The sequence below is a fragment of the Uranotaenia lowii genome, chromosome 3 (genome assembly GCF_029784155.1).
Source record: "Uranotaenia lowii strain MFRU-FL chromosome 3, ASM2978415v1, whole genome shotgun sequence".
NCBI classification, from domain to species: domain Eukaryota; kingdom Metazoa; phylum Arthropoda; class Insecta; order Diptera; family Culicidae; genus Uranotaenia; species Uranotaenia lowii.
Genome location: NC_073693.1, coordinates 17,865,689 through 17,890,763, shown reverse-complemented (window position 1 = coordinate 17,890,763; position 25,075 = coordinate 17,865,689). Strand labels below are relative to the sequence as shown.

Sequence of the window (25,075 nt, the reverse complement as noted above, 5' to 3'; positions counted from 1 at the left end):
AGTAGTTTTCTATTGAAACACTAAGGAGCCTTTCACACTCACTTCGAACTTATCTTTAGAAGAATTAAATTTTTTGAAAGCAACACCTTTGAATAGTTGGATATTCTACACGATTTTGCAAAAGGTTTATCTTTTATTCATGTTGTTATATAAGGTATTACGAGGAATGAAACACCTCTTGAGAATCTGATTCTGGTCAGCTTTAATTCTTGCTTACATTTTAGTGCTTCCTACGAATCCGAAAGATTTTCCAACAAGCTTAGGTCAAATCTAGACGATAAGTCTTAGATATACCGGTCCGAACTCTCGGGTAACGACTTGAGAACCAACATCTCCTCGCAATGACTCGAGATTCCCACATAAATATCTCCTCTTCGCGACTCGATGCCTTATCTCTCCTCTTACGACTCAAGATCGACCCTCCTCGCATCGACTCGAGGTACACATATCTCTCCTCTGCACAACTCAAGGCCCGATCTCTCCGCTAGCTATTCGAGATCTGACCTCTCCTCGTAATGACTCGAGGTAACCACTTATACCCCTTCTCTTGTTGATTAAAGGCCTAATCTCTCCTTTTGCGACTCGAGACCCGACCTCTTATCGTAAAAATTCGAAATTGATCACGCAAACCTTTCCTCGTGTCCGTCGTGTGCCGATCGAAAGCAGCTTATTCTAGACTTTCGTTTGTCTCACCCGGCGAGAGCAACTCTACCTGTGGGTATTCCCCAATCTTGGAATAACCCTTTCCCAACGATTTCCACTCCGAAGACGGCCCCGCAGTTGGGAATCGCACTAGTCGCACTAGCCGCAGGTGAAGATGTTGCCTTATCTTTGTAGCTTCAAACCGTGGGATCGTATTTATTTTTATTTACATAGTTTTCCGTCTCACGACATAACTTGACGAACATAATTCCCAAAATCCACTCGGTCCATGGCAACCGTTCTCCAATTTCTCGGGCACCCCACGTTTGCCAGATCACGCTCCACTTGGTCTAACCACGTCGCTCGTTGCGCCCCCACTCGTCTTGTTCCTACCGGATTCGTAGCGAACACCCGTTTTGCAGGACAGTCGTCCGGCATTCTCGCAACATGTCCCGCCCAGCGTATCCGGCCAGCCTTCACCACCTTCTGGATACTGGGTTCGCCGTAGAGCCACGCGAGCTCGTGGTTCATCCTTCGCCTCCACACTCCGTTCTCCTGTACGCCGCAAAGATGGCTCTTAACACTCGTCGCTCGAATACTCCGAGTGTACGCAGGTCCTCCTCGAACAATATCCATGTCTCGTGCCCGTAGAGAACAACCGGTCTAATGAGCGTCATATACAGGTTACACTTCGTGCGAGGGCTAAGTCTTCTCGACCGCAGTTGCTTGTGGAGTCCATAATAGGCACGACTTCCGCTGATAACTCGCCGCCGGAGCTCACGGCTTGTTGTCTGCGGTCATCAGTGAGCCGAGATAGACAAAGTCTTCGACTATTTACAGCTCGTCACCATCGATCGTGACCTTGTTTTTTCTGAACAAGCGGGTTCGGTCGATCTGGAATCCGCAGGCTAGCATGTACCTTGTCTTGGACGAATTGATCATCAACCCGGTCCTTCCTGCTTTGCGTTTCAGTTTGCGATAGATCTCCTCCAACGCCGCAGATGATCTGCCAACTATATCAATGTCGTCGGCAAAGCAGATAAGTTGACTGGATAGTTGAAAATCGTGCCCCGCATTTCGCCTACTGCTCGTCGAAAAACACCTCCAAAATAACGCCACGTTGAACATCATGCAGGATAGACCATCATGCGGCCATATGCGGCTTTGAAGTCAATGAATAGATGGTGCGTAGGGACTTGGTGTTCCCGGCATTTTTGTAGGATTTGCCGTAATGTGAATATCTGGTCCGTCGTAGACCGTCCCTCCATGAAGCTGGCCTGAAGACTTCCCACGAATCTGTTTGCTTGTGGCGTTAGGCGGCGGAGTAGGATTCGGGACAACACTTTGTAGGCGGCATTGAGGACAGTGATCGCTCGGTAGTTCTCACAGTCCAATTTGTCGCCCTTCTTATAGATGGGGCATATTACCCCCTCCTTTCACTTCTCCGGTACCTGTTCTATGTCCCAGATCCGAACTATCAATCGGTGTAGGAAATCTTGTCCGGGCCCATTTTGATGAGTTCATCTGCGATGCCATCCTTCCCAGCCGACTTGTTTCTATTCAGCTGGCGAATGGCTTCCTTAACTTCACTCATCGTTGGGAGTGGTTCCTCTACGTCGTTGGCTACGCCGGCCATTCGTGTCTTTAAACGATACGACTCGGATGTTTTCCGACAGTGACGACATTCTATACCAACTCGAGAGGCTCGCCCGGCTTCGCAAACCTCTCTACCCGTGGGTATCCCCCGACAGTGATTTACCCCCTTCCTTCGAGGTCCGCTACGAGGAAGGTATTGTCTTATACCCATTTACGCAGCATGTTTTTTTTATTAGTTGATCACCCAGGTGGTGAATCCTTTTTACGGATTGCATTCCAATGCACGGCGATCCACTGCATCCCCCAATATGCTACTCTGGGTCCACGGGTGCAATTAGTCGACTCTAGATACTATGTACCCCTACGTCATAAAGTCCCCTGGGGCCTCTGGACATAATTCCCATCCGGACCTGCATCGAAGGCTGTACCCGAGATGGGAGACCAAGTCCGTGCTTAAGAGCCCATCGGCTTAGTCAGTCTCAAGTCCAAACTCCAGCATATATACCCTGCCTCTTGTTACGATTCAAGACTAACGCCCTTTCCTTTGACGACTAAAAGTCCGGCCTTTACTCGTAACTCGAGGCTCGCTTGGTTTCCACGACTATCGTGCGCTCCGCCTCTGTTCGAGACCACTGCAACAGACCAACAACAATGACCTCTCCTCTAACGATTCGAGATCTTGGCTCCGCTTGGTTTGGCTCGAGACCCTCTCCTCTTTGCCCGTTCGTGTGCCGAATCGAGAGCAGCTTATCCTAGACTCGCACCTGTCACAGCACACGTCCGGGGCTTTACAAAACCTACTCGGGTGGTTCCCGGCGATGACGTCATCCTACACCGACCCGACCTACGAGTTCGACTGCGAAGAAGGTTTAGTGTTATCCCCGCAGCTTCCGTCGTAGAGAGCGCGTGCTACTCAGATACTCCGGAGCGGTGGAGGTATCCTACACAATGTTCACGGCGTACCTAATAGCTCGACATACGCAGAAGGTAGAGTCTTATCTTTGAATGCTTTACTGCTAGGATCGGACGCATACTACTCGAATGCCCCTCGGAGAAAGGGAATTCTACTCCGACTGTGGTCCGGTCTTCCTCCTTCCTTAGGCTGGAAACTTTGGGCCTGGCAACCATTGGCTTTTTGCCCGTCGTGTGCCGAATCGAGAGCAGCTTATCCTGAACTCGCGCCTGTCACGGATCACGTACGGGTCTTTTACGCTTACGACTCAAATGAATCCCGACAATGATGTCATCCTACCCGACTCGAGTGGTTCATCTGACGGTGACGTGAGACCATTCTACCCGAGAGTACTCCGCGACGTGAATACTCTTCTCCCCACGAGATCAACTGCGAAGAAGGTCATGTCTTATCCCCGCAGCCTTCGTCGCAAAGGGCGCGTTCGACTCGGAAACTCCGCGACGGTAACGGTGGAGATACACATGCGCGACGTACCAGGCAGCTAGGCATACGCAGAAGGTATAGTCTTATCGTTGTATGCTCTACTGCCAGGCTCGGACGCGCACTACTCAGATGCTCTCCGACGAAGGAGTCACCCTACACCGGTTGCGGACTGGTACTTACGCAGCATGTTCTTTTTATTAGTTGTTAACCCAGGTGGTAAATCCATTTTACGGATTGCATTCTAAGGCACGGCGAGTCATCACGTCCCCCCAGTTTGCTACTCTGGGTCCATGGGTGCAATTGGACGACTCATGATACAATGCTAAGGAACACTGTACCCCCTACGCCATAATGTTCACCTGAGGCCACTGACCTTTGTTCCCACCTCGAACTGTTTGATACACTATACTTCAATAGTGGGAGGTCAATTCGCGCTAGTGCGCTCCAAGGCAATAGACGTTTCCGAATCCTTTATCAGCAATACCTCATTCTAACACAATTCGATGCGCGACCCCTCATCTGACATCATTAGGACCCGAAATCTCATCGTGTTAAAGAGGTCCCCATGTAGCGCAACTACTAACTTTGTGGATCTAGTCTAGGTAGTCCAGAAACACAACGCGAGTTGTCGACGACACTTTCTCTGTTCGAACACGCGAGTCCTAAGCCACGTGTAGGATTCAGACTCCTCTGAACTCTCTAGTGTTGACTAAAGTCACCACTCAGTGCGACTACCCAATTTTCAAGTCGGGTGCTTTACTCCCCGAAGCGTAAATCGAGCTGTAGAACGCCCTCATCAGGTCGCACTCGCGATTCAGGCGCATCAATTCCCGAAACGCGATTCGAACCCTGACACCTCCGGCATAAAACTCTGCCTCACTGACACTGACGTGTAAAACACTTCTCCAAGTGATCGGCCCACCATTGGCCACCACTTGCGCATCTACTCGTTTTTTGAGTCGGGTCTTTACCCATCAAAACACAAAACGAGTTGGCGATCGCTCTCCCTCCGGTCACGTCCGCATTTCAGGGCTATGACCCCCCGAACGCGTGTTGGACCCTCACTCTCACATCCGAGTACTGGTACCTAAGTACCCGGGTGCACCACTTCTTCCGCGCGGGTTTGGCAGACCCGTCGACGGCCTCTAGTAGGTTTAGGGGTAGTTCTCTTGGCCGTACATCTGCAATACGCCGGACTTGCAGACACGTTTCCGCCCTGGACCACGAGGAGGTGAAACTACCAGCCCAGAGCACTTACGCAGCATGTGAATCATCCCACCTGCACGGGTCCTCCCAACTTCCCGAACATTTTTGCCAAGCTTAGCTTATTTGGGATCCCCTCTCATTTATCGCGAACGACTTTTCTCGATGATCGATGTGATCATCGACAGCGTACACTTTGCGTATGAAACGTTCAATTCGCCTAACTTTTTTGGGGACAGTAAATAACAGTCAACCCCACCTCGTTGTTATCAGTCGAGTCGCTACTAGTTTTAGGTCTAGCATGTATTTCGGTGTTCAACTCGTCACCGCTGGAAAGAGCTATATTGTATGGGCTTTCAACTATCACGCCGTTCTTCAATTTGGAGTTGGTACTTGTAGTACATTGCAATTGATACAATCATTGCCTCTCTTTCGTTCATCGTCTCCTTGAAGTGCAGAGTGCAGAGATTCGATCTGAGCATCTAGCGTCTCATTGAAAGTCCTCACCCACTCTTTTAATCCAGGGGGTGAATTCGTCCGTGCCATAACGAATTGGCTCAGAATCTGAATAACAATGATCGCTGGGCTCTTCAATATCGGGCCCATTCCCGTAACTTCCTTATCAAGGCGCTTAGTAAATGCCCTACTGTTACTATCATCCACCACCAATTTATGCTAAGATGATCTCATCAGACTACTTTTGATACTCGGTGTCAGAATTATTCGCCCTCCGTAGGTATGGTCACCTTTGTGGCCCATAGCTCACAAAGGTGCCTGACCAGCGCAAGTCGGGAGACACATCCGCTCCAGAAGATTTCACTTCACATTGCGAAAGAAATAGAGAAGTACCTGATTCACCTATGTACGTCGTTTCGAATCTTCAACGAGAACAGTCTGCGTAAATTTGAGTCATTTCAGTTGTATTGTCCTACAGTTTCTAACATTCGATTCTAACTGTCTAGCTCCTTGTTACGATGGCCGCTGAGTCGATTTCTCAAGTCTAAAGAGTTTCGCAGCAAGAGACGTCTCCTTCCGAACGTAGCACTGTCGAAACTTGAAACTACGATACGGAATCCAAACAGATCCGAATTACGGAGCACCCATCGGCTGATAGCCATGCGAGTTTCCTGTACATACAGGATCATATCAGCAGATTCAACTTTTGTCACCGCGGGCATGATAAGCAGTGTAACGAAGCATTAGCTGTCAGAGGTATGCGAGCAGCGTAAGTGCTCAAGTGGCAGGAGCAATGGGACGAATTGAACAACCCAAGATGAACGCATAGGCTAATCCCGCGACTTTCAGACTGGATTAATCGGGAGTATGAAGAGGTCAACTTCTAACTGACTCAGTTCCTTTAGGGTCATGGGTGCTTTAAGCAAAACCTTCATGACCTGAATGCGTAGATACAAAGGAATCGGCAGAACATGCGCTACCTTTTTCTGCCCCAGGTTCGTTTCAAGGCGTCAATAACTACAAAATTTAATCGCTGAAAATGTTGTGAAGGGAATGTGTCGCGACGAGCAGTTGTTGCGTGCTATAGTCGACGAGATCGCGTAAATCATGCGCGATCTAATACGAATCAGGGAAGATTATGAACGGAGAGAGAGAGATAGTCAACCAAACTTGGCAAGCTAAAGGGAGGTCTTGGGCCTCGTATGACAATCTAATCTGGACTAATTTGGACTAATACGTGTGGTGGGACTTAAAAGGTCTCACGTACTTAGCTACAATCTTTCCTGCAGGCAGCGATAAATAAGTATTAACTGCTTGTCCTTTAATTGCAGTAAATGTTTGCTTATCCAATTTTCTCACAAGCATTTTTGGAGATGTCATTTTCGGTACGAAATCTCCAGGTAAGCAGGTTATCATGATCTAAACAACTTTGGGGATAATAGTGCCCGTGGTCTTATAGGCATTTTGAAAACCTTAAGCCATTTTTTCCAGTGTTCGTTGATTTTCTATGCCAATTTTTTTTTGTACAGATTTATGTTGATTTTTTTATTCATGAGTAATTTAAAAAGGCGGAAATAAAATAAATTTATGACCAGAAAGTCCTTACGTTAAAATGGTAACTAATAAAATATAATTGAAAAAAAAGACCTTCAAGATTTCCAACACTGATAAATTAACACGTTTTGATGCACACAATCCACTATTACCGCTTATTTAGAGCCCGGTTAGTATAACGTGAAAAATCGAATCAAAATCCGCTTGCTGCCGCGACATTTCTTGGGTGGTAGGTCGGTTGATGCCATTGAAAATGAGCTTCCTCAAGGACCTATCCGGTCGGGTGTCGATGTAGTGGTGATTGGAAGTCGTATTGGTTGGAAGTGGTCGGCGGCAATGACAGTTTCCTGCTCGACTCGACTCGAGGGAAGTGGAAGGAAATCAACTGAAAGGAGCCGGATGTCCCGAAACGCAGGAGGGAAGGAATGTTTTCGTCATGTTTGTGTGTCGATAGAGCGCCGCACATTGCTGCCTGCCAGTTATCGTTTGGGGGTCGAGATTTGCGTCACACACAAAATGGTCCGGCCGGATGAAGCAGGAATATTTGACTGACAACAAGTCGCGATGGGACACGATTTGATTATTATGTGCAACAAAATACCAACGGAATTCCTGAGCTGTCCGGGAACTTTCGATCCGTTTAAATTGGATCAAATATGCATGTTTGATGTGCCACATAATACAGTAATACGTTGAAGCAAACTTGATACCTACTGAAATGTTTTAATGATGTTTTGAAACTTAAAATACACTTAAAAATTACATAATTACAAATACCGGATGACAATTGACAATAATAGAACCCAAAATTTGTATTGTAAATCCTTAATTTCTGATAGACTAACTCACCGTCTCCCTTTTTCCAGTGCAACACCCATCGTTAAAACAGAGCTCACCGGGAAGTTCCAGCGCACGGTCATCGAACCTGAGGGTAGTGATACCGACGCCAATGAATCCGACCCTCAACACTGATGACATTTCCTACGTCGAGGTATGGGGTTCTAATCTCATTAAAGGAGTCCTATCTAATATCATAATATTTTCGAATTTTAGCACTCCCGGCAGCAGGGCAACCTCAACACCCCGGTCGTGGCGCTGCAGACGCCTATCGGCCTGTCCAACTACACGACGACGCTCGGTTCCTTCGGCGCTCAGGACTTTTCGCTCAACTCGGATCTGAGTATGATCGCGTCGTGGGGCGCCGCGGCGGCCAACAACGCCCAGGCGGCCCAGAGCGCGATGAACTCCCTCGGACAGCACTCGAGGTAACCAGTAGCCTTGACGTAGCTAGAGTTTGTTTTGATTGCTTGCTTGCTCGCTTCATTTTCTTGCAATTCCTCTGTTTTTTCTTATTTTATTTATATTTGATATTCTTCTGTTCTTTCTCTCTTCCTTTCAAATTAGTTTTCTTCTGAATTATAATTTCCGGTAGTTCGGTGTTACAATTAAAATGGCTCAAACTTACTCAGAATCCTTTTCAGCAGCGGTTTGCCCCATTTGGCGGTCTCGAACAGCACACCTCCGCCCTCGACGTCGCCCCTCTCGGTCAAGATCAAGGCGGAACCGATTTCACCCCCCCGGGAACATCACTCATCATCCTCGTCCCACCATCATCACCATCATCATCACAGCAGTAGTTTAAGTGCGGGTGGTGGTGGCGGCGGCGGCGGAGGCGGAGGAGGTGGCGGTGGGGGAAATGGTGGTGCGAACAATGGCGCCGGTCAAAACGGAAACGGAAACCAGCTGGGATCGCTCGGGTCGATGGGGGGAGGAGGAGGGCACAGCAGTAATTCGTCGGTGACGCTCGGGAGCAGCTTGAACCACTCGCATCTGATACATTCGAGGCCTTCGTCGACGGGACACCTGACGCCGACACCGGGTGAGTTTTAAGGGCCAAGTAACAAGAGTGTTATGATACTAACGATAAACAGTCAGTGGCAAAAGTTAGTGACTAAGAACAATGTCACCATCATTCTGCCACAGTTAACAAAAATTTTAAACTCATTTTATTTTGCATCATCAGAATGTAAAGGGACAAAAGCTAGTAACCGTATGATAAAACAAAGATAAATTCATCAAAACTCAAAAGGAAAACAAGTCAAAACATATTATCTTTACTAAAATTACCAAAAACTTTCAAATTAAGCATCGACTATGACCACTATCCTTGAGTATATTTGAGAGTCGACGTACAACAAATTTCGGATGGAAATCGGCAAAGACCCACGTGACGAAAAGGGACCTGCGTTTGGAAACTTGGAACATTGAACTGCTGATTTCTAAATTTCATTTGCAGTACTCACGGACTCTCCAATGAAAGAAGAGTTGCAAATTCGACGTTGGTAGCGCTGCAGGAAGTAAGCTGGAAGGGCTCCATGGTACAAACGTTCCAAGATGGTTATACCGTGTACCAGAGTTGCGGAAACAAACATGAGCTTGGAACAGCTTGTATAGTGATGGGGAGGATGAAGAAGCGCCAATCGATTGAGAATCAACATCAGTATTATCAACGTGCACAGCTCTCACCTCGGAGGTACCGGTGAAGACAAAGACTAATTCTACGCGCAACTGGAACGTGAATAAGATATACGACCGCTGCCCAAAACATGATATCAAGATCGTCATCGGGAATTTTAACGTTCATGTCGGCCAGGAGGAGGAATTCAACGGACAATTGGAAGGTTCAGCGCGCACCAGTTGACCAACGAAAACAGCCTAAGACTAATAGATATAGCCGCCTCCAAACGAATGACCGTACGTAGTACCTTTTTTCAGCATCGCCTTCCACACAAGTACACCTGGAGATCACCGTACCAAACGCAATCACAGATCGACCACGTTTTGATAGACAGCTGGCACTTCTTGGACATCATCGACGTCAGATCCTGTCGATACAAGGCAGCAGGTCTCAAAATCAATGTCGGAAAGACCAAGTCGATGGAGATCAATACTGTAAGTCTTTCGATTTCGTGGTAGCTGGGCAACAAGTTGGAAAAGTGGAGTGCTTCCAGTATCTTGGTAGCCAGATAACGCCTGATGGTGGTACTCGAAAAGACATTGAAACCCGGATCAGACAATCCGGATTTGCGTTTGCGAGTCTCTGGAACATCTGGCGATCACGCCAGATCTATCTACGAACGAAAATCCGAAACTTCAACTCAAACGTCAAATCCGTATTGTTGTACGGGTGTGAAACTTGGTGCACATATGCGGTGACGATGCGAAAACTGCAAGTATTTGTGAATCGCTGCCTGCGGAGTATCATTCGCGCTTGGTGGCCGGGCAACTGGATCTCAAATGAGGAACTACATCGCCGGTGTCATCAAAGGGCACTAAAAATCGAGATTCTGGAACGCAAGTGGAGTTGGATTGGGCACACGCTGCAAAGAGATGAGAATGAGATTTGCAGAGAGGCACTTGAATGAAATCCAGAGGGACATCGAAGGAGAGGCAGGCCCAGAAACTCGTGGCGGCGAAGCCTTGCCGCCGAACTACGAAATGTCGACTAGAGTCTTGACTGGGACCATGTGAAGACGTTGGCTCCGGAACGTCAACAGTGGAGGTCTTAGACCACGGCCCTATGCACTGGAAGATCGGCGCGGGAACATTAAGTAAGTAAGTCATACAAAACCAACGCCTGCCTCGTTCGAATATCGCACGACTGAAGCAACCCGAGGTCGCAGCAGACTACGTGCAATCGCTCGAAGCGGCGCTGCTGGTAGAGGGCGAGCTTGACGAAGCCCCTCTCGAGGACTGTTGGGAAACCATCAAGACAGCCATCAAAAGCGATGCGGGAAACGTCATTGGGCAAGTTGAACGAACACGTCGGAACGACTGGTTGTACGAGGAGTATAAGAGGGTGATGGACGAAGACAACGTCGCGCGGGCGGCAGTAGTGCAAAAAAGCATCCGTCGAAACATGGAAAATCACCGACAGCGGAAGAGGCAATGATTCTGAATTTTCCCGGAGAAAAAACACCGCTTGGAAGAGGAGGAGCTCGAGGAGCCGCGAGCCGAAATTTGCCGGGACAAGGACGGAGGCATCGTGACGGACAATCGTGAGGTGATCAAAAGGTGGAAGCAGCACTTCGACGAACACCTGAACGATGCACATGCAGGAGATCAAGACGGGGGGAGAGATACATCTCTGGCTAAGCCAATGGCGAGGTGGAGCCACTCCCGACGATGAGTGAAGTTAAGGAAGCCATTCACCAGCAGAATAGCAACAAATCGGATGGAAAGCATTGCATCGCAGCTGAACTCATCTAAATGGACCCAGACAAGTCGGCTGATTGCGTACACCGGTTGATGGTCCAAATCTGGGACCTAGAACAGCAACCGGAGGAGGGAAGGATGCGGTAATATGTCCCATCTACATGAAGGGTGTCAAATTGGACTGTGAGAACTACCGAGCGATCACTGTCCTAAATGCCGCCTACAAAGTGATGTTCCGAATCCTACTCCGCCGTCTAACGCCACAAGCAAACAGATTCGTGGGAAGTCATCAGGCCGGCTTCATGGAGGTACAGTCAATGACAAACCAGATCTTCAAATTACGGCAAATCCTCCAAAAATGCCGTGAACAACAAGTCCTTGCGCACCATCTATTCATCGATTTCAAAACAAAGCCGTGACGAGCTATGGAATATCATGGACGATAACGACTTTTCCGGGAAGCTGACCAGACTGATCAAGGTGACGATGGATGAAGCGCAATGTTGTGTGTGGGTTTAGGGTGAATGGTCGAGTTCACTCAAATCAAGCAGGGGGCTTTGTCAAGGTTCAACGTGACGATATTTCGAAGGTGTTATTCGACGAGCAGAGGGTGAAATGTGGGCACGATTTTCAACAGATCCAGTCAACTTATCTGCACACAAGGACATTTATATAGTCGGCAGATCATCTGCGGCGGTCGAGGAGATCTACCGAAAACTGAGACGCGAATCTGGAAGGATTCGGTTAATGATTAATACGTCCAGGAAGAACTATATGCTGGACTGTGGATCCGAGACTGACCAAGCCCGCTTGCCCAGCAATAACAAGGTCACGATCGACGGCAACGAGCTGGAGATAGTCGAAGACTTTGCCTATCTCGGCTCAATCGTGTCCGCAGACAATGTCAGCAGCCGTGAGATCCGGTGGCGAATTATCAGCGGAAGTCGATCCGACTATGGGCTCCACTAGCAACTGCGGTCGAGAAGACTTAGCCCTCGCACGAAGTGTAACCTGTACATGACGCTCATTAGACCGGTTATTCTCTACGGGTACGAGACATGGGTATTGCTCGAGGAGTATTTGCGTACACTCGGAGTATTCGAGCGATGATTGTTAAGAACCATCTTTAGCGGTGTACAGAAGAACGGAGTGTGGAGGCGAAGGATAAGCCACGAGCTCGGCGACTCTACGGCGAACCCAGTACCAAAAAGGTGGCAACGGCTGGACGGATTTGCTCGGGAGGACTTGTTGCGAGAATGCCGGATTGGAACATAGAGCTGCAGATTTCGGTTCCTTAATCCTCGGGGTCGCACACTGAGGGGTATAGCTTCCAGCAACATGGGAGAGTGAATTCTCGACACAAGGAGATCCGCTACGCCTGCAACACGGTCAGCATTTCGGCGGACATGAAGTGTGTCCAAATCAATTAAGAGGCAACGGCTTTCGTAACTGGGTTAACGAAACGGATCTAGCCAGTTCAAATGTCTCATGGCATACCGCATGAAGCGCCGCTATTCGTTGGATAGCCTCTAATCGTTTGGCCCCATTTTGGTAAAATGGGCTGATGCATATACGAGAGTTGAATGAACTATACTGCAATAAAAACTTTTTAGGCAATACACATCTTTAAACTCCTTGAATACGCGAAATAAGAAGCCAAGATTTCTAGAAGCTTTATCAACGATGTAATTCGTATGAGTCTTAAACTTCAGCCGATGGTCTAGGATAATTCCCAAAGGGTTCCGCTTGCGAGAAAATGAAATGACAACACATTTACTCCGGTTCAGAGGCAGGCAGTTGGTTTCACACCAGTGAGCGAAGGTACTGCCTTTGCAAGAAATCGATGTCCTCTTGGCCGTTGATGGTGTGGAAAAGTTTGAGCTCATCAGCATCGTTAAAATAGATGACAAAAATTATCGGCTTCCCTGAGGCACGCCTGAACATGCGGAGAATTGTCTTGCGAAAAAATTTCCAGTTTGAACTGATAACTTTCGTCCCGTTAAGTAGCTTCGAAATCAGTACAGTAAAGATCCACAGAGTCCTAAGCGTTCGAGTTTAGCGATTGCAATATCGTGATTTACTTTATCGAAAGCAGCAGACAGATCAGTATAGATGGGGTCAGTTTGGGACTTCATGGCAAAGCTATCTTGCACGAACGATGTGAAATTCAGCAAATTTGTTGTCGTGGAACATTTGGCAAAAATCCGTGTTGATCGTTGGAAAAGTATTGCTTCGTGGACGAGAAAATCGCATCCAAAAGAACCAATTCGAATAGTTTTGCTATCGAACAGAGAGCTGAAATGCCACGGTAGTTGTTCACATCTCTCTATCACCTTTTTGTGAACAGGGAACATGTAAGCTTCTTTCCAGAGCGAGAGAAATATTGCGAAGTCTAGCGAAGCTCGAAAAATATGTCTGATGGGAGTCAGCGAATGTTGCATGAAACGTTTCAAGAAGATAGCTGGTATCCCGTCCGGACCCGTAGATGATGAATTTTTAAGCTTTGCTGTCGCCTTTAAAATGGCTGCGTCATCGAATGGGATACCGTTCAAGGAAGAATCTAGAGGTGAAATATTTCTTACAGCCATATCCAGTTGCTCTGAGGTAATGAAACCCGTTGTGAAAACGCTTGAAAATGTGTTAGCAAGAACATTTGAGACGGAAGTCCGGATTATTTCCGCTCATTTTTGACGTACTTCCAGAAAGATCTCAGGTTGGTCTTAAAATTGCGCTGTAGCCGGTGAAGATACATAGTTCTGGTAGCAACGCCTGCTGCTTTTTTTGTATGCTGTGTTTAGCTTGCGGTATTCTTCTTTCGCTTGTTGTAGTATCGAGGAGCACGGTTTTCAGCCGTCTTTAATTGTCGCAGTTGATAAGTGATCCAGGTAGCTCGAGGGTTGGGAGGTTAGCTACGTTTCCGAACATGACGATCGATTATGTAGTTCACTATGTTTGAAAAAGTCGCAGCGGCAGCATTGGGATTAGAGAGATCGAGCTCGTTCTCTCATTCGATTTAACCTAGAACGTTTGAGATAGCTTCGTAATCGACGTTTTTGAAGTCGTGGAAGCAGTTTCCTCTATGGGGGCGTTAATGTTAGTGGCATCGAGTGAGACCACTAAAGCTGGATGATGAGAAACAACTTTGACGAGAGGAGCGGGAGCTAAATCTATCAAGTTATGTCGTGAGACAGAATATTATAAAAAATAGGTTGTGCCTGCCTTCACTTTCACGATGAGGGCATCACCCCTCGACTTCGTTAGTGGTTGATCCCGGTGGTTATTGGCGGCTGTACTCCGATGCATGTAAGGATATTGACGACAGATTGTTGTGGATGTCCAAACTTCTTAAATGTCGCACTCGGGAGATGCACACTGGACCCAGGGTCGGCCGACTTTTCTCGGTAGTGGCAGCACTAGGTGAAGCTGGAAGGAGGTGACGATAGGAAACACTTCACGGACCAGTTCCGGCAGTTTAATGTGTAAGCCGGCTGAATCTTCAGCTTAGAATTTCGGGGTCCTTCGAAACATGATGGGTATACGGAAGTAGTTAGTTGTTCTAGCGCTGTGTTGACCTATTCTCGCTGCTTGTTATCGTGTTCGGTATCTTCGCGCGGTCCTCCTCCTTCACGCGCTATAGCGCTTCCTCCAACATTTCTGTTTGATTCGAAATTTAAACTACGATTTTTACTTCACTAACCGATAAGTCAACATACTGATTACACTACGTTGGCCGGGCATCTTCGAACCATAAAAACTTGAACAACATTTGTTCGAGGGGTTTGTCCGTGTCATCGCAATCCATGCAGTGGGGCGTGATCATGTTTTCGGATGGAAATCGGGGCGTGATCATGTGTCGGGAACGGTAGTGATATTGATATTTCATGAATTTTTAAGGACTGTGTCATATCGAAATCCCCTTCTCCGTGTTTTTAATGACGTTATAGAAAAATTAACTTAAATATGTTAAATATGTCTACTAACAAATAATTTTAAGTAGTCCATTCCTGAACGCCCGGCAGGACAGACAAAGCTAAACTAACCCGGCAGGTTCCCCTCTCTTTCTAGGCTCGGTCACACCCACCAATGCACCTTCGCCGGTGGACATCCGGCACATAAGCGTGAGCGGTGGCGGCGGCGGTGGCCATCTACCCGACTACGATTCTCCGGTATCCGCCTCGACCGCCCCCAAACGGCCCCGAATATCCGAGGGATGGGCCACATAGCCCTCGAAGGGGTCGGGCAGCTCTTCCGTGGGCGGGATGGTGGGCGTCAGCGTGAATGGTCAGTCTTTCGGCTTGGACGACAACTCGAACCAGATACAGTCGGCGGCGGCGGCCTTCGGTGAGAACGATTTCGTGCGGAAGTTGCAACAACAGCAGCAGCAACAACGGGGGACATCCTCACAACATCTCCATCCATTCTATCACAGTGCCAGTGTGAATAGTAATAGCAACAGTAATCACAGCAGTATCGGAGGATATCCCAGTCAGTGCACTTCCCCTTACAATGGTAACGGACATCACCAGTCGCCGTCGCCGGTGGCCGTCTCCGGAATGATTGGCGGGGGCCATTTGCTGAATCAACAGCAGCAGCAACAGCAACATTACTAAGTCGAGAAGACGAAAGAGAAGCATGTGTTTGACAAGAAGTGTGCTATACAGTAAATTTGAAGAAGGAAGGGAGAGCAGAATTGTGATTTATCAGTCACCTGAATCATCTGATGAGATTTCTTACAACAAAACCCAACAAACAAACAGTAACGGAAGCGGTTTGAATGTTTCGTCGATCGTGTGCTTGTGGATTTAAGCGAGGACCTTTGCGGTCCTCCGGAGGATGACTATAAGTAGAGTTATAGAAGGAGCAACTGCTAGTTTCAGTTGTCAGTTTTTTTTCTGGATGCGTGTGATTGTGACAATGACATCAACTTAAATTATTTAGGTTTTGTACATAACCCGGAGGTATGCGGTAAGAGGTTTAGTAAGGAAGCAAAGTTTCTTTTCAGTTATAGACTAGGATTTAGTTGACCTAAAGATTAATATAAACAAGAAAAAAGAAATATGGTTTTCTCTTTAAATAAGTGCAATAATATCTAGTTTTCGGAACGATATGGTTGAAAAAACCAACAAACTCAAACAAGAAAACAAAATCCGAGTCAATTTTTCGACACAGTTGAATAACGGTCGTTTAAAATTGTGTTACAGAACAGAAATTATCCAAAACTTGTAGTCAAAGCAAAGTGCAAGTGAAAAAAAAAAACAACAAAGGTGCGTATCATTAGCTACTAAATGCGTAGACGGAAGAGTGCAAATGCAAAGCTAGAAACTCGGGAATAACCTCGAACTACAGCCATATAAAAGTGGGAGTTCGGTGTTTCCCGTTCAGGGAAACAAAAAGAAAAAAAACAAGTCAGCAGTCATCTTAAAAATATTGAGTTTCTCGTCCAAAAGGAGCGAGCGCAAAAAAAAAAACGCAAAATAGATCTTTTTGTATTTATGTGAATTGACCAGCAACTAAAAGCCAATTGATGTTTTCGGATTCCGGATCTCCTTTTTGCTACCTATGTTAATTGTGTCTCCGCGCCAGAAAATTGGTCTGATTGTGTCGGGAAAAAAAAGGCCGCGCTAATTGTTGACGATGTTCAGTGTTGAGAATGATGATGTTGAATCCTGAAACCAAGAATTGATGTTTGATTGTTGTTGTTTTTCCCAATAATGGTGATCGTTTGAATGCAGTCTCAAAAATATGTTATTTCGAAGAAATCAAGCCAGTATGGTTGAAGTACGAAATTTGGTGGAATTCGGATCTGTTACGGATTTTTACTACAATAGTTGACGTCTGAAGGGGATGAAAATTTGCTAGTATAATCACCAAATTTATGATGAATTTCGATCAACAGCCAATTCGATTTCCTATTTACTAATATGAGTTTTGATTCCTAATTTTTAATTTCAGAATTCTGAATATTAATAGTTGATATTAAGCTCTAAATTTTAAATTCTGAATTCCTATTCTAAAAGCTTAGTTTTGAATTCTTAGTTCAGAATTTTGAAATCTGACCTCCAAGTTCTGAATTCTGAATTTCGAGTTCTGAAATCTGAATTCTGAGTTTAAAGTACTATTCCTCTACTTCATGCTCTGAATTATAAATTCAGACTTCTGACATTCTTTGAACAGAAAACTCAGAACTGAGTACTCAGAACAGCTCTGAATCTTAAGTTCTGAACTAGACATTTTAATTTTTCTTAGTTTTCAATTTTGGGTTCTGATTTGTTGGTTAGAAATTTTAAAATCAAAGACTTAAGTTCTGGTTTCCATATTCTTAGTTCTGATTCCTATTCTGAGATCCAAATTCTGGATCTGTTTTCTTGATTATGAGATTTTCATTCAAATTTTAAACTCCGAGTTCTGAATTTTCTGTTCAAAACTTTGAGTTTGAGTTCTGAGTTGTGAGTTCTGAGTTGTAAGTTTTGGATTTAGCGTTATGAATTTTGAATTTTGTACTCTTTGTTCTAAACGTTTCTGAACACAATCGCCAAAATTATGGGTCCTATTACATAAGACGAGTCACGAGTCATTTTACTCGAGTGAGCCATTTTTGTATTACAGTAGTCGAGTCGAGTCGAATTTCAGTCGAGTAGCTCGACTGAGTCGACTGCTTGAAGGTTCGTGACTCAACTGTTTCACTCGACTACCGTAATACGACACTTCGCTAGGCTCGACAGTGACTGGAGTCGAGTCGAGCTACTCGACTCGTCTTATGTAATAGGGCCCTATGATGAATTTCGATCGACAGTCAATTCCATATTCTTAATTCCTAATGAGTTTTGAATTCAAATTTAAAATTTCCGAATTCTGAATACTAATACTAATAGTTGGTATTAAGCTCTAAATTTGAAATTCTGGATACTCAATCTTAAAGCTCAGTTTTGAGTTCTAAGTTCAGAATTGTAAAATCTGACCTCTAAGTTCTGAATTCTGAATTTAGAGTTCTGAAATCTAAATTCTGAGTTCAAAGCCAAGAGTAGTGAATTCCAAACTCTGAATTCTGACTACTGACATTCTTTGAGTGGAAAAACTAAGAATTCAAAACAGCACTGAATTTTAAGTTCATAGCTAAACATTTTAATTTCTGAGGTCGGAATTATAAGTTCTGATCTGTTAGTTTATTTTTTTTAAATCAAAGACTGGTTTCCATATACTGAGTTCTGATTCCTATTCTGAGTTCCAAATTTTGGATCTGTTTTTCTTAATTTCGAAATTTGCATTCAAAATTCTTAAATACTAAATTTTGAGTTTGATACTTTGAGATTACAACTCTGAGTTGTGAATTTTGAGTTTCAAATACTAGATTCTAAATTCTGATTTTAATTTTTAGTTCTGAAGCTTAATCTGAGCTTAATGAAGTTAAGCGTTATGAATTTTAAATTGTCAATCCTTAGTTCTAAACTATTCTGGATACAGAAGTCAATTTGAAATTTTCTTTTCTGAGTTTAGAATTTAAAGATAATAATTATGAGTTTGAAATCTTCAAATTTGAGATCTTAGCAGAGTTCATAATTCTGAGTTTGAGATCTTCAAATATGTTCTAGGTTCTGAGTTCCAAATTTTGAGTTCGTATTTCAGAATTCTGATTTTTATTCTGGAATCTGGATTCTGAGTTATGAATCTGATTTCAATTTACAATTTCGCATTCAGAGTTCTAAACTTCTGAATTTTTAGTTCAAAATTTCGAAATTTGAATTTAGAGTTTCGAGCTCTGAGCTATTATTTTCTGAGTTCTGGATACTGGATTCCGAATTTTGATTCGTAAATTCAAGTTCTGAGAATTTCGAGTTGAGAATTTTGTGTTATGAATTTTGAGTTTTGAACTTAAATACTTAATTTGTAGATCAATGAGCTCTTCGGTTTCGAAATTCGGAATTCTGAATCCCAAGTTCAGAGTTAGATATTCTAATTTCTGAGTTTTGAATTTTGAGTTCCGATTTGTTAGTTCCAAATTTTCAAATCAAAGACTTCAGTTCTGGTTTCGATATTATGAACTCTGATTCTTATTCTGAATTCCAAATTCTGGATCTGTTTTCTTGATTTTGATATTAGCTTTCGAAATTTTATACTTTGAGTACTAAATTTTGAGTTCAAAACATTGAGATCTGAATTCTGAGTTGTGAATTTTGAATTTTGAATGCTGGATTCTGAATTCTGATTTTTATTTTAAGTTCTAACTTTTGGCATTAAAGCTTGAATTTAGCGTTATGAATTTTGAATTTTGAACACTTAGTTCTAAACTTTTCTGAAAACAAAAGTCTGAACTAGGAATTCTGAAAAGCAGTTCTGAGTTAGAAATTTTCCTTTGTGAGTTTCGTATTTATAGTTAAAATTTCGAGTTTTAAATCAAATTTTAGATTATAGGTCTAGGTTCCAAATTTTTAGTTATTATTTCTGAAGTCTTAGTTTTAAATTCTGGAATCTTCAATCTTCATTATGAATCTTATTTGTTGATTTCTAATTTTGCATTCAGAATTCTAAACTTTCAAATTGAATTGAGAGTTTTGAGCTCTGAGCTATTAATTCTGAGTCCTGAATTTCGATTTGTAAATTCAAGTTCTGAGTTTTAAATTTCGAGTTCCAATTTTTGTGTTATAAATTTTGAGTTTAAAACCTAAATTCTCAATTTTTAGATTCATGAGCTCTTCGGCTTTAAAATTCTGGGTTCTGAATTTGAAATTCTGAGTACTGAGCTCTTTGTTTCGAGTTCTCAATTATTTGTTCCTGAGATCCATGTTCTATGTTCTAAATTCTGAATTGTTAATATGCGTTCTAAGTTCTAAATGTTGTGTACTGAATTATGAGTTTCCGAATTTGGAGTTCTGACATTTCTGATTTCTTAATTTTCATATTTGAACTCTGATTTATGAGGTACTAATTTGAGTTCAGAGCTCCGAGCATGCATTAAAAGTTCCAAATCACGAGTTTTGAATTCTGAGTTCAAAAACCAAGTGCTGAGTTCTAAATAAGAATTCTGAATTCAGTGTTTTTGAGTTCCAAATTCTTAGTTCTTATTTTTCAACTATGAATTCTAAATGATGGATTTTAGTTCTGAATTATGAGTTTTTTTTAGTCTGAATTTTGAATCCATTTTGCATTCAGATTTCCAAATTTTCCGTTCAAACTTTTATTTGAATTCAGATTTTTGAGCTGTAAGCTACTTTTTTTTTTTTTAATAGATCTTGAATTTGGTTTGTAAATTCAAGTTCTGAGTTTTCAATCTCGAGTTCCGAATTCTGTGTTATGAATTTCGAGTTTTGAACTTGAATTCCCAATTTTTAGATTAATGAGCTCTTTGGCTTCAAAATCCTGAGTTCTGAATTTGAAAATCTGAGTACTGAGCACTTTGTTTTGAGTTCTTAATTATTTATTCTAAATTCTGAGTTATGAGTTCTAAATTCTAAATGTTGAGTACTGTTTTCTGAGTTTCCGAATTTGGATGTCTGACATTTCTGATTTCTTAATTTGCATATCTGAACTCTGATTTGTGAGGTATTAATTTCAGTTCAGAGCTCCGAGCATGCATTAAGAGTTCCAAATCACGAGTTTTGAATTCTGAGTTCTAAAATTCAAGTTCTGAGTTCTAAGCAAGAGTTCTGAATTTAGTGTTTTTGAGTTCTAAATTCTGAGTTCTCTATTCTGAGTTCTGGGTTCTTAATTCTGAATTTCTTAACTATGAGTTATAAATTTGAGTGCTGGATTTTAGTTCTGAATTCAAAGATTTATAAACCTATATTTTTAGTTTTGAATTTATAATCCTGAGATTCTTAGTCACATTTCTGGGTGCTGAGTTCCTAATTGAGCGTCATGAGTTTGGAACTCTGAGTTTTTAATGATCGGACTTTTGAGTTTTGAGCTTTTGTTACCTAGTTCTGAGTTCTGATTTTTGGGTTCTGAATTTTCTCAATTTGAAGTTTTAATTATGAGTTTTTTTTTCATTCAGAATGTCTTGTTCTTTGTTATTTAACTGAGTTCTTTCTCTGAGCTCTGGATTACAAGCTTTGAAACATGAATTCTTAAGACTGAATTAAGAGTTCTTATTTTTAACTTTTGATTCTAGATTCCTGATTCCAATTTTTGAATCCAAATTCGGAACATGATTTATTTATCTGAATTCTGAAATCTTAATCTTAATGCCGATAAAAGGCATGATGTTTCGATTTTAATTTTTCAGTATTTTCCGAGGTTCAGTGATTTCAACTAAATGGCCTGTATTCTCGTTTCTTCATTCTTAATTATTTGGGAAAAATTGGATGCTGATCGCCATCAAAATCTAGATTTTTGTTTAGCAAAACTTCAGTCTGATTTTTCAATTTTTCTGGATTATTAAAGATCGGACTTTGAGTTGTGAACTTTCATTACCTAGTTCTGAGTTCTGACTTTTGCGTACTGAAATTTCTGAATTTGAAGTTTTAATTTTGAGTTTTCCACTTAGAATGTCTGGTTTAGAATTTATGAGTTCCTTATCTGAGTTCTGGAATACAAGCTTGGGAACATGAATTCTTAAGACTGAATTTAGAGTTCTTAGTTTTAATTTTTGATTCCAATTTTTGAATCCAAATTCTGAACATGATTTATTTATCTGAATTCTGAAATCTTAATCTTAATGTCGAAAAAAGGCCCTAGGTTTCGGTTTTTATTTTCAATATTTTTTCGAGGTTCATTTATAATTTCAATTTTATGGCCTGTTTTCTCGTATCTTCATTCTTCATTATTTTGGAAAAAATGGATGTTAATCGTCATCAGAATCTAGATTTTGGTTAAGCAAAATTTCAGTCAGATTTTTCAATCACAAACTTCAGTATTACTGAATGGCATAAAACGATTTCCGATTGTTTTCACAAATAAAAAGTTGAGCAAATGATACTCATTAGTATGGTTAGACAAAGATTGTCAGTCAGTCGGTGATATGTCTCTCTCAGAGATTTCCTGGATTTAGTCGCCCTCCCTCAGGCGATCCAACATATCAGTTGCCATTGCGAGGTCCCAGAATGGGAGATAAAACGGATAGCTATTTAAACAGATCTTCAATCCAAACAGTAATCAGAACACTTGCAAACAGTCAGCAACAAGAAAAAGATGGCGAAAGATGAAACACTGAAAAATAAACTAAAATAAAACTAAGTGAAACATAGTTTGTGTGCCATTAATAGGATTACTTACAGAACGATACATATAACAGAGGAAAGAAAAAACCGTATCTATATATTTAGCGATGAGACAAAAACCGAGTTGGAGAGAGAGTTTAAAAAACAAATGTATATTTTTCCACCCTTAAAAAATCAAACCGACCTAATGCTAGTTTTTCTCACTGTTGAGTTGAACGATTTTTTCCGTTCAATTTTGTCAACCAATGTTGGAGATGAAAAAGGAATTTCCTTTCGAGAAAAGAAAGTGGAGGAATCAATTAGACAAATTTTATTCTATTCTACTACTGCGACCCTATTAAAAATTAGATTGTTTTCTATTTCCTTTGTAGCTGAAAAAAAAGTTAGATCTAAAAGTCCTGTATGTATTATTCACATCTGAAGGAAATGAAAAAAAAAAATCATATTCGTTTTTGATTTTCGCTGTTCCTCGTTTATCTATTTTTGTAAAATTTGAGTAGAGCGTATAGTGGGATGAAAAAAAAAACGTTAGAAAAATCCATTCAGTCAAAGAATCCCATCAATCCGGAAAATACCGGAAGCGTAGCGTTAGAGGGAGCTTAAAGTAAATGAATTGATTGCATGTCCTTAGGAGACGTATAAAAAAATCATGATATTTATTTAACGGAACAAAGATCTTAACCTTATGTTTGTTTGCGGTTTTTTCTGTTTTTTGGATTTTGTGCTTGAAGTTAATAGGTGAGAGAAGTTGTGAAGTAATTTAGCTAAAAAAAATGTACATTACATAAACTGGTCAGCTTAAACGATAGACAAAACAACAGCTACTACAGTGATAAGTTGAAAAAAAAAAACTGTCACCCATACACAGGCAAGTTTTAGCTGCAGATTCCAAATGTTGAAATTATGAAGAAATAATAACACACAAAAACATACAAAGTGACGAGTAAACTCAGACACTTGAAAAACAAAAATTCTTGATCATTGATTGGAACGAATCAATTATATATTAGAAAAAAAAAACAAAACAAACGTAAGCTGACTTCCTGTTTAGTCGATTAGTTGTCCTTTTAGTTTAAATTTCCTTCTTTTCCAGTCAATAGTTTTACGAACATTACACTTTAAAATGAATAAAAGATGACTTTTACAATGATGTTTGTTTTTCCTTCTTTTATTTTTTTTCACTTCCTTGTTTTTCTTCAGTTTCCTCGACTTTTGTGAGTACACTCAGTAAACGAGAGTAGTTAGTAGCCAATTAATTGCCGTAAAAATATACCGGTTTGTGAAGAACAAACGAAGAAAGAAAAAAAACTAACACAATGCTAACTGTAGTCGAAGTAATCCATCCAATATTATAAAACAATAAGACATAGAACAACACCGAAACCGAAAAATATAAATCGTTCGAGTCGGGGGAGATTTATTAAAAAAAAAGGATAAGTGAATCTCTGTCCCTCATTGAGAGAGTGCATGTAAACGTAGCTGTTACCGCATTTACCCGTGGAGAGAAATATTGTAATTCCCAAAAAAATGTAACTGCATCTCGATATACTCACAGAAAAGAAAAACAACGGCCAATTTCCGAAGCAAGGCTCGGAAGCACACTAACAAACACTCACTTAACACACACAAAAACAAACACACATACGTGCACTACTTACTTATACTAAAAAATGCGAGAACGATTCCTACAATAAGAGAATAAACTTTATCCTAACAAATACCAAAAACTAACCGAAGTAACACACACTAACAAGGAAGCCTAACAACGCTGATATGGAGAAAAATTCAAAGAAAAAACAATGGGGAGAAGCCCCGAATTTATATATCTATAGCTTAATCCTACCTGGAAGAACTGAACAAAATTACCTTTCAAAGTTTTGAATAACCTTTGGATTGCCGCCTATCAAAAACATACAAATAATCCCTTCTCCTAAACATGGACAAGTAGAACGAAAGAAAAAGAAATGAAAGACATTACCAGAACAAAAACACAAAATCTACCGAAGAAAGAGAAGAAAAAAATCAATGGAAGATGAATGTTAATTATATTACCTCCACTTTGTAGATGCCTTAAACACAGTGCCTATGTAATTAAAGATTAAAAACAGAACAAACAAAAAAAAATCATAAATTCACTCATGAAAAGGGAACCATTACTAACCGGAAAAAAGAAATTAAAACACAAAATTTGGATTAAAGAGACACACTACAATTCACATATGAAGTCGAAAACAACAAAATCTATATAAAAACCGATAATAGGCCACTGCAGGGTAGGGTTTGTGTAATTTTTAAGGAGCTTTTCAATTTTGGTTCGTTTTCACTAGTAGTAGTAAAATTTGCTTTATTTCTCTGTTTTATGGTTAACATTTGATTTTGTCATTTTTGTTGGTCAGCCTAAATGGCTTTACAACCCTTAATATTAAGTGCTTGGATGACTTTTGATTTTTAATTTTCAATAATGACTACAAACTGTTTTCACCTTTTTGTGATTTGTTTAAAAAATTTGATAACCTACTTAACTAATATATACATAATTTGATAATCTAGGAAGTAACCAGCTCGCGAATAATCTGGTGTTCTGAATCTTGGCAACTTGCCTTGAACCTAAGGATAGTCTCACTGAACCTTTCAGGGGTTAGATTGAGGCCATATTATGAACCTCAGATGTACGAGTCATCGGGGGTGAGTTAAGGATAATTCGGAGGAATTTGTTCTAAACTCGTTGGAGCTTAATGTAATGAGTTTTAGCGCAGCTCTCCCAAACCGTATTCAATAACGGGAAGAATTATCTGCTTATAGATAGCAAACTTGTTTTTCAAGGACAATGTTTATTATCGATTTGTTAAGGGATTAAACA

General features: G+C 41.9%; 1 protein-coding gene across 7 annotated transcripts in view; it reads left to right on the top strand.

Moving 5' to 3' along the window:
• The window catches only part of LOC129751184 (myocyte-specific enhancer factor 2-like), a 227,748-nt gene extending 204,383 nt beyond the window's left edge, over positions 1–23,365 (top strand). For all 7 annotated transcript variants that reach the window (XM_055746545.1, XM_055746539.1, XM_055746541.1 and 4 more), the window contains 4 exons: positions 7,714–7,838; positions 7,901–8,112; positions 8,317–8,726; positions 15,110–23,365. In XM_055746545.1, coding sequence (XP_055602520.1) covers positions 7,714–7,838; positions 7,901–8,112; positions 8,317–8,726; positions 15,110–15,285 — 923 coding nt within the window. In that variant the 3' untranslated portion in view covers positions 15,286–23,365. The remainder of the gene's footprint in view (positions 1–7,713; positions 7,839–7,900; positions 8,113–8,316; positions 8,727–15,109) is intronic.
• Positions 23,366–25,075: the final 1,710 nt, after the last annotated feature.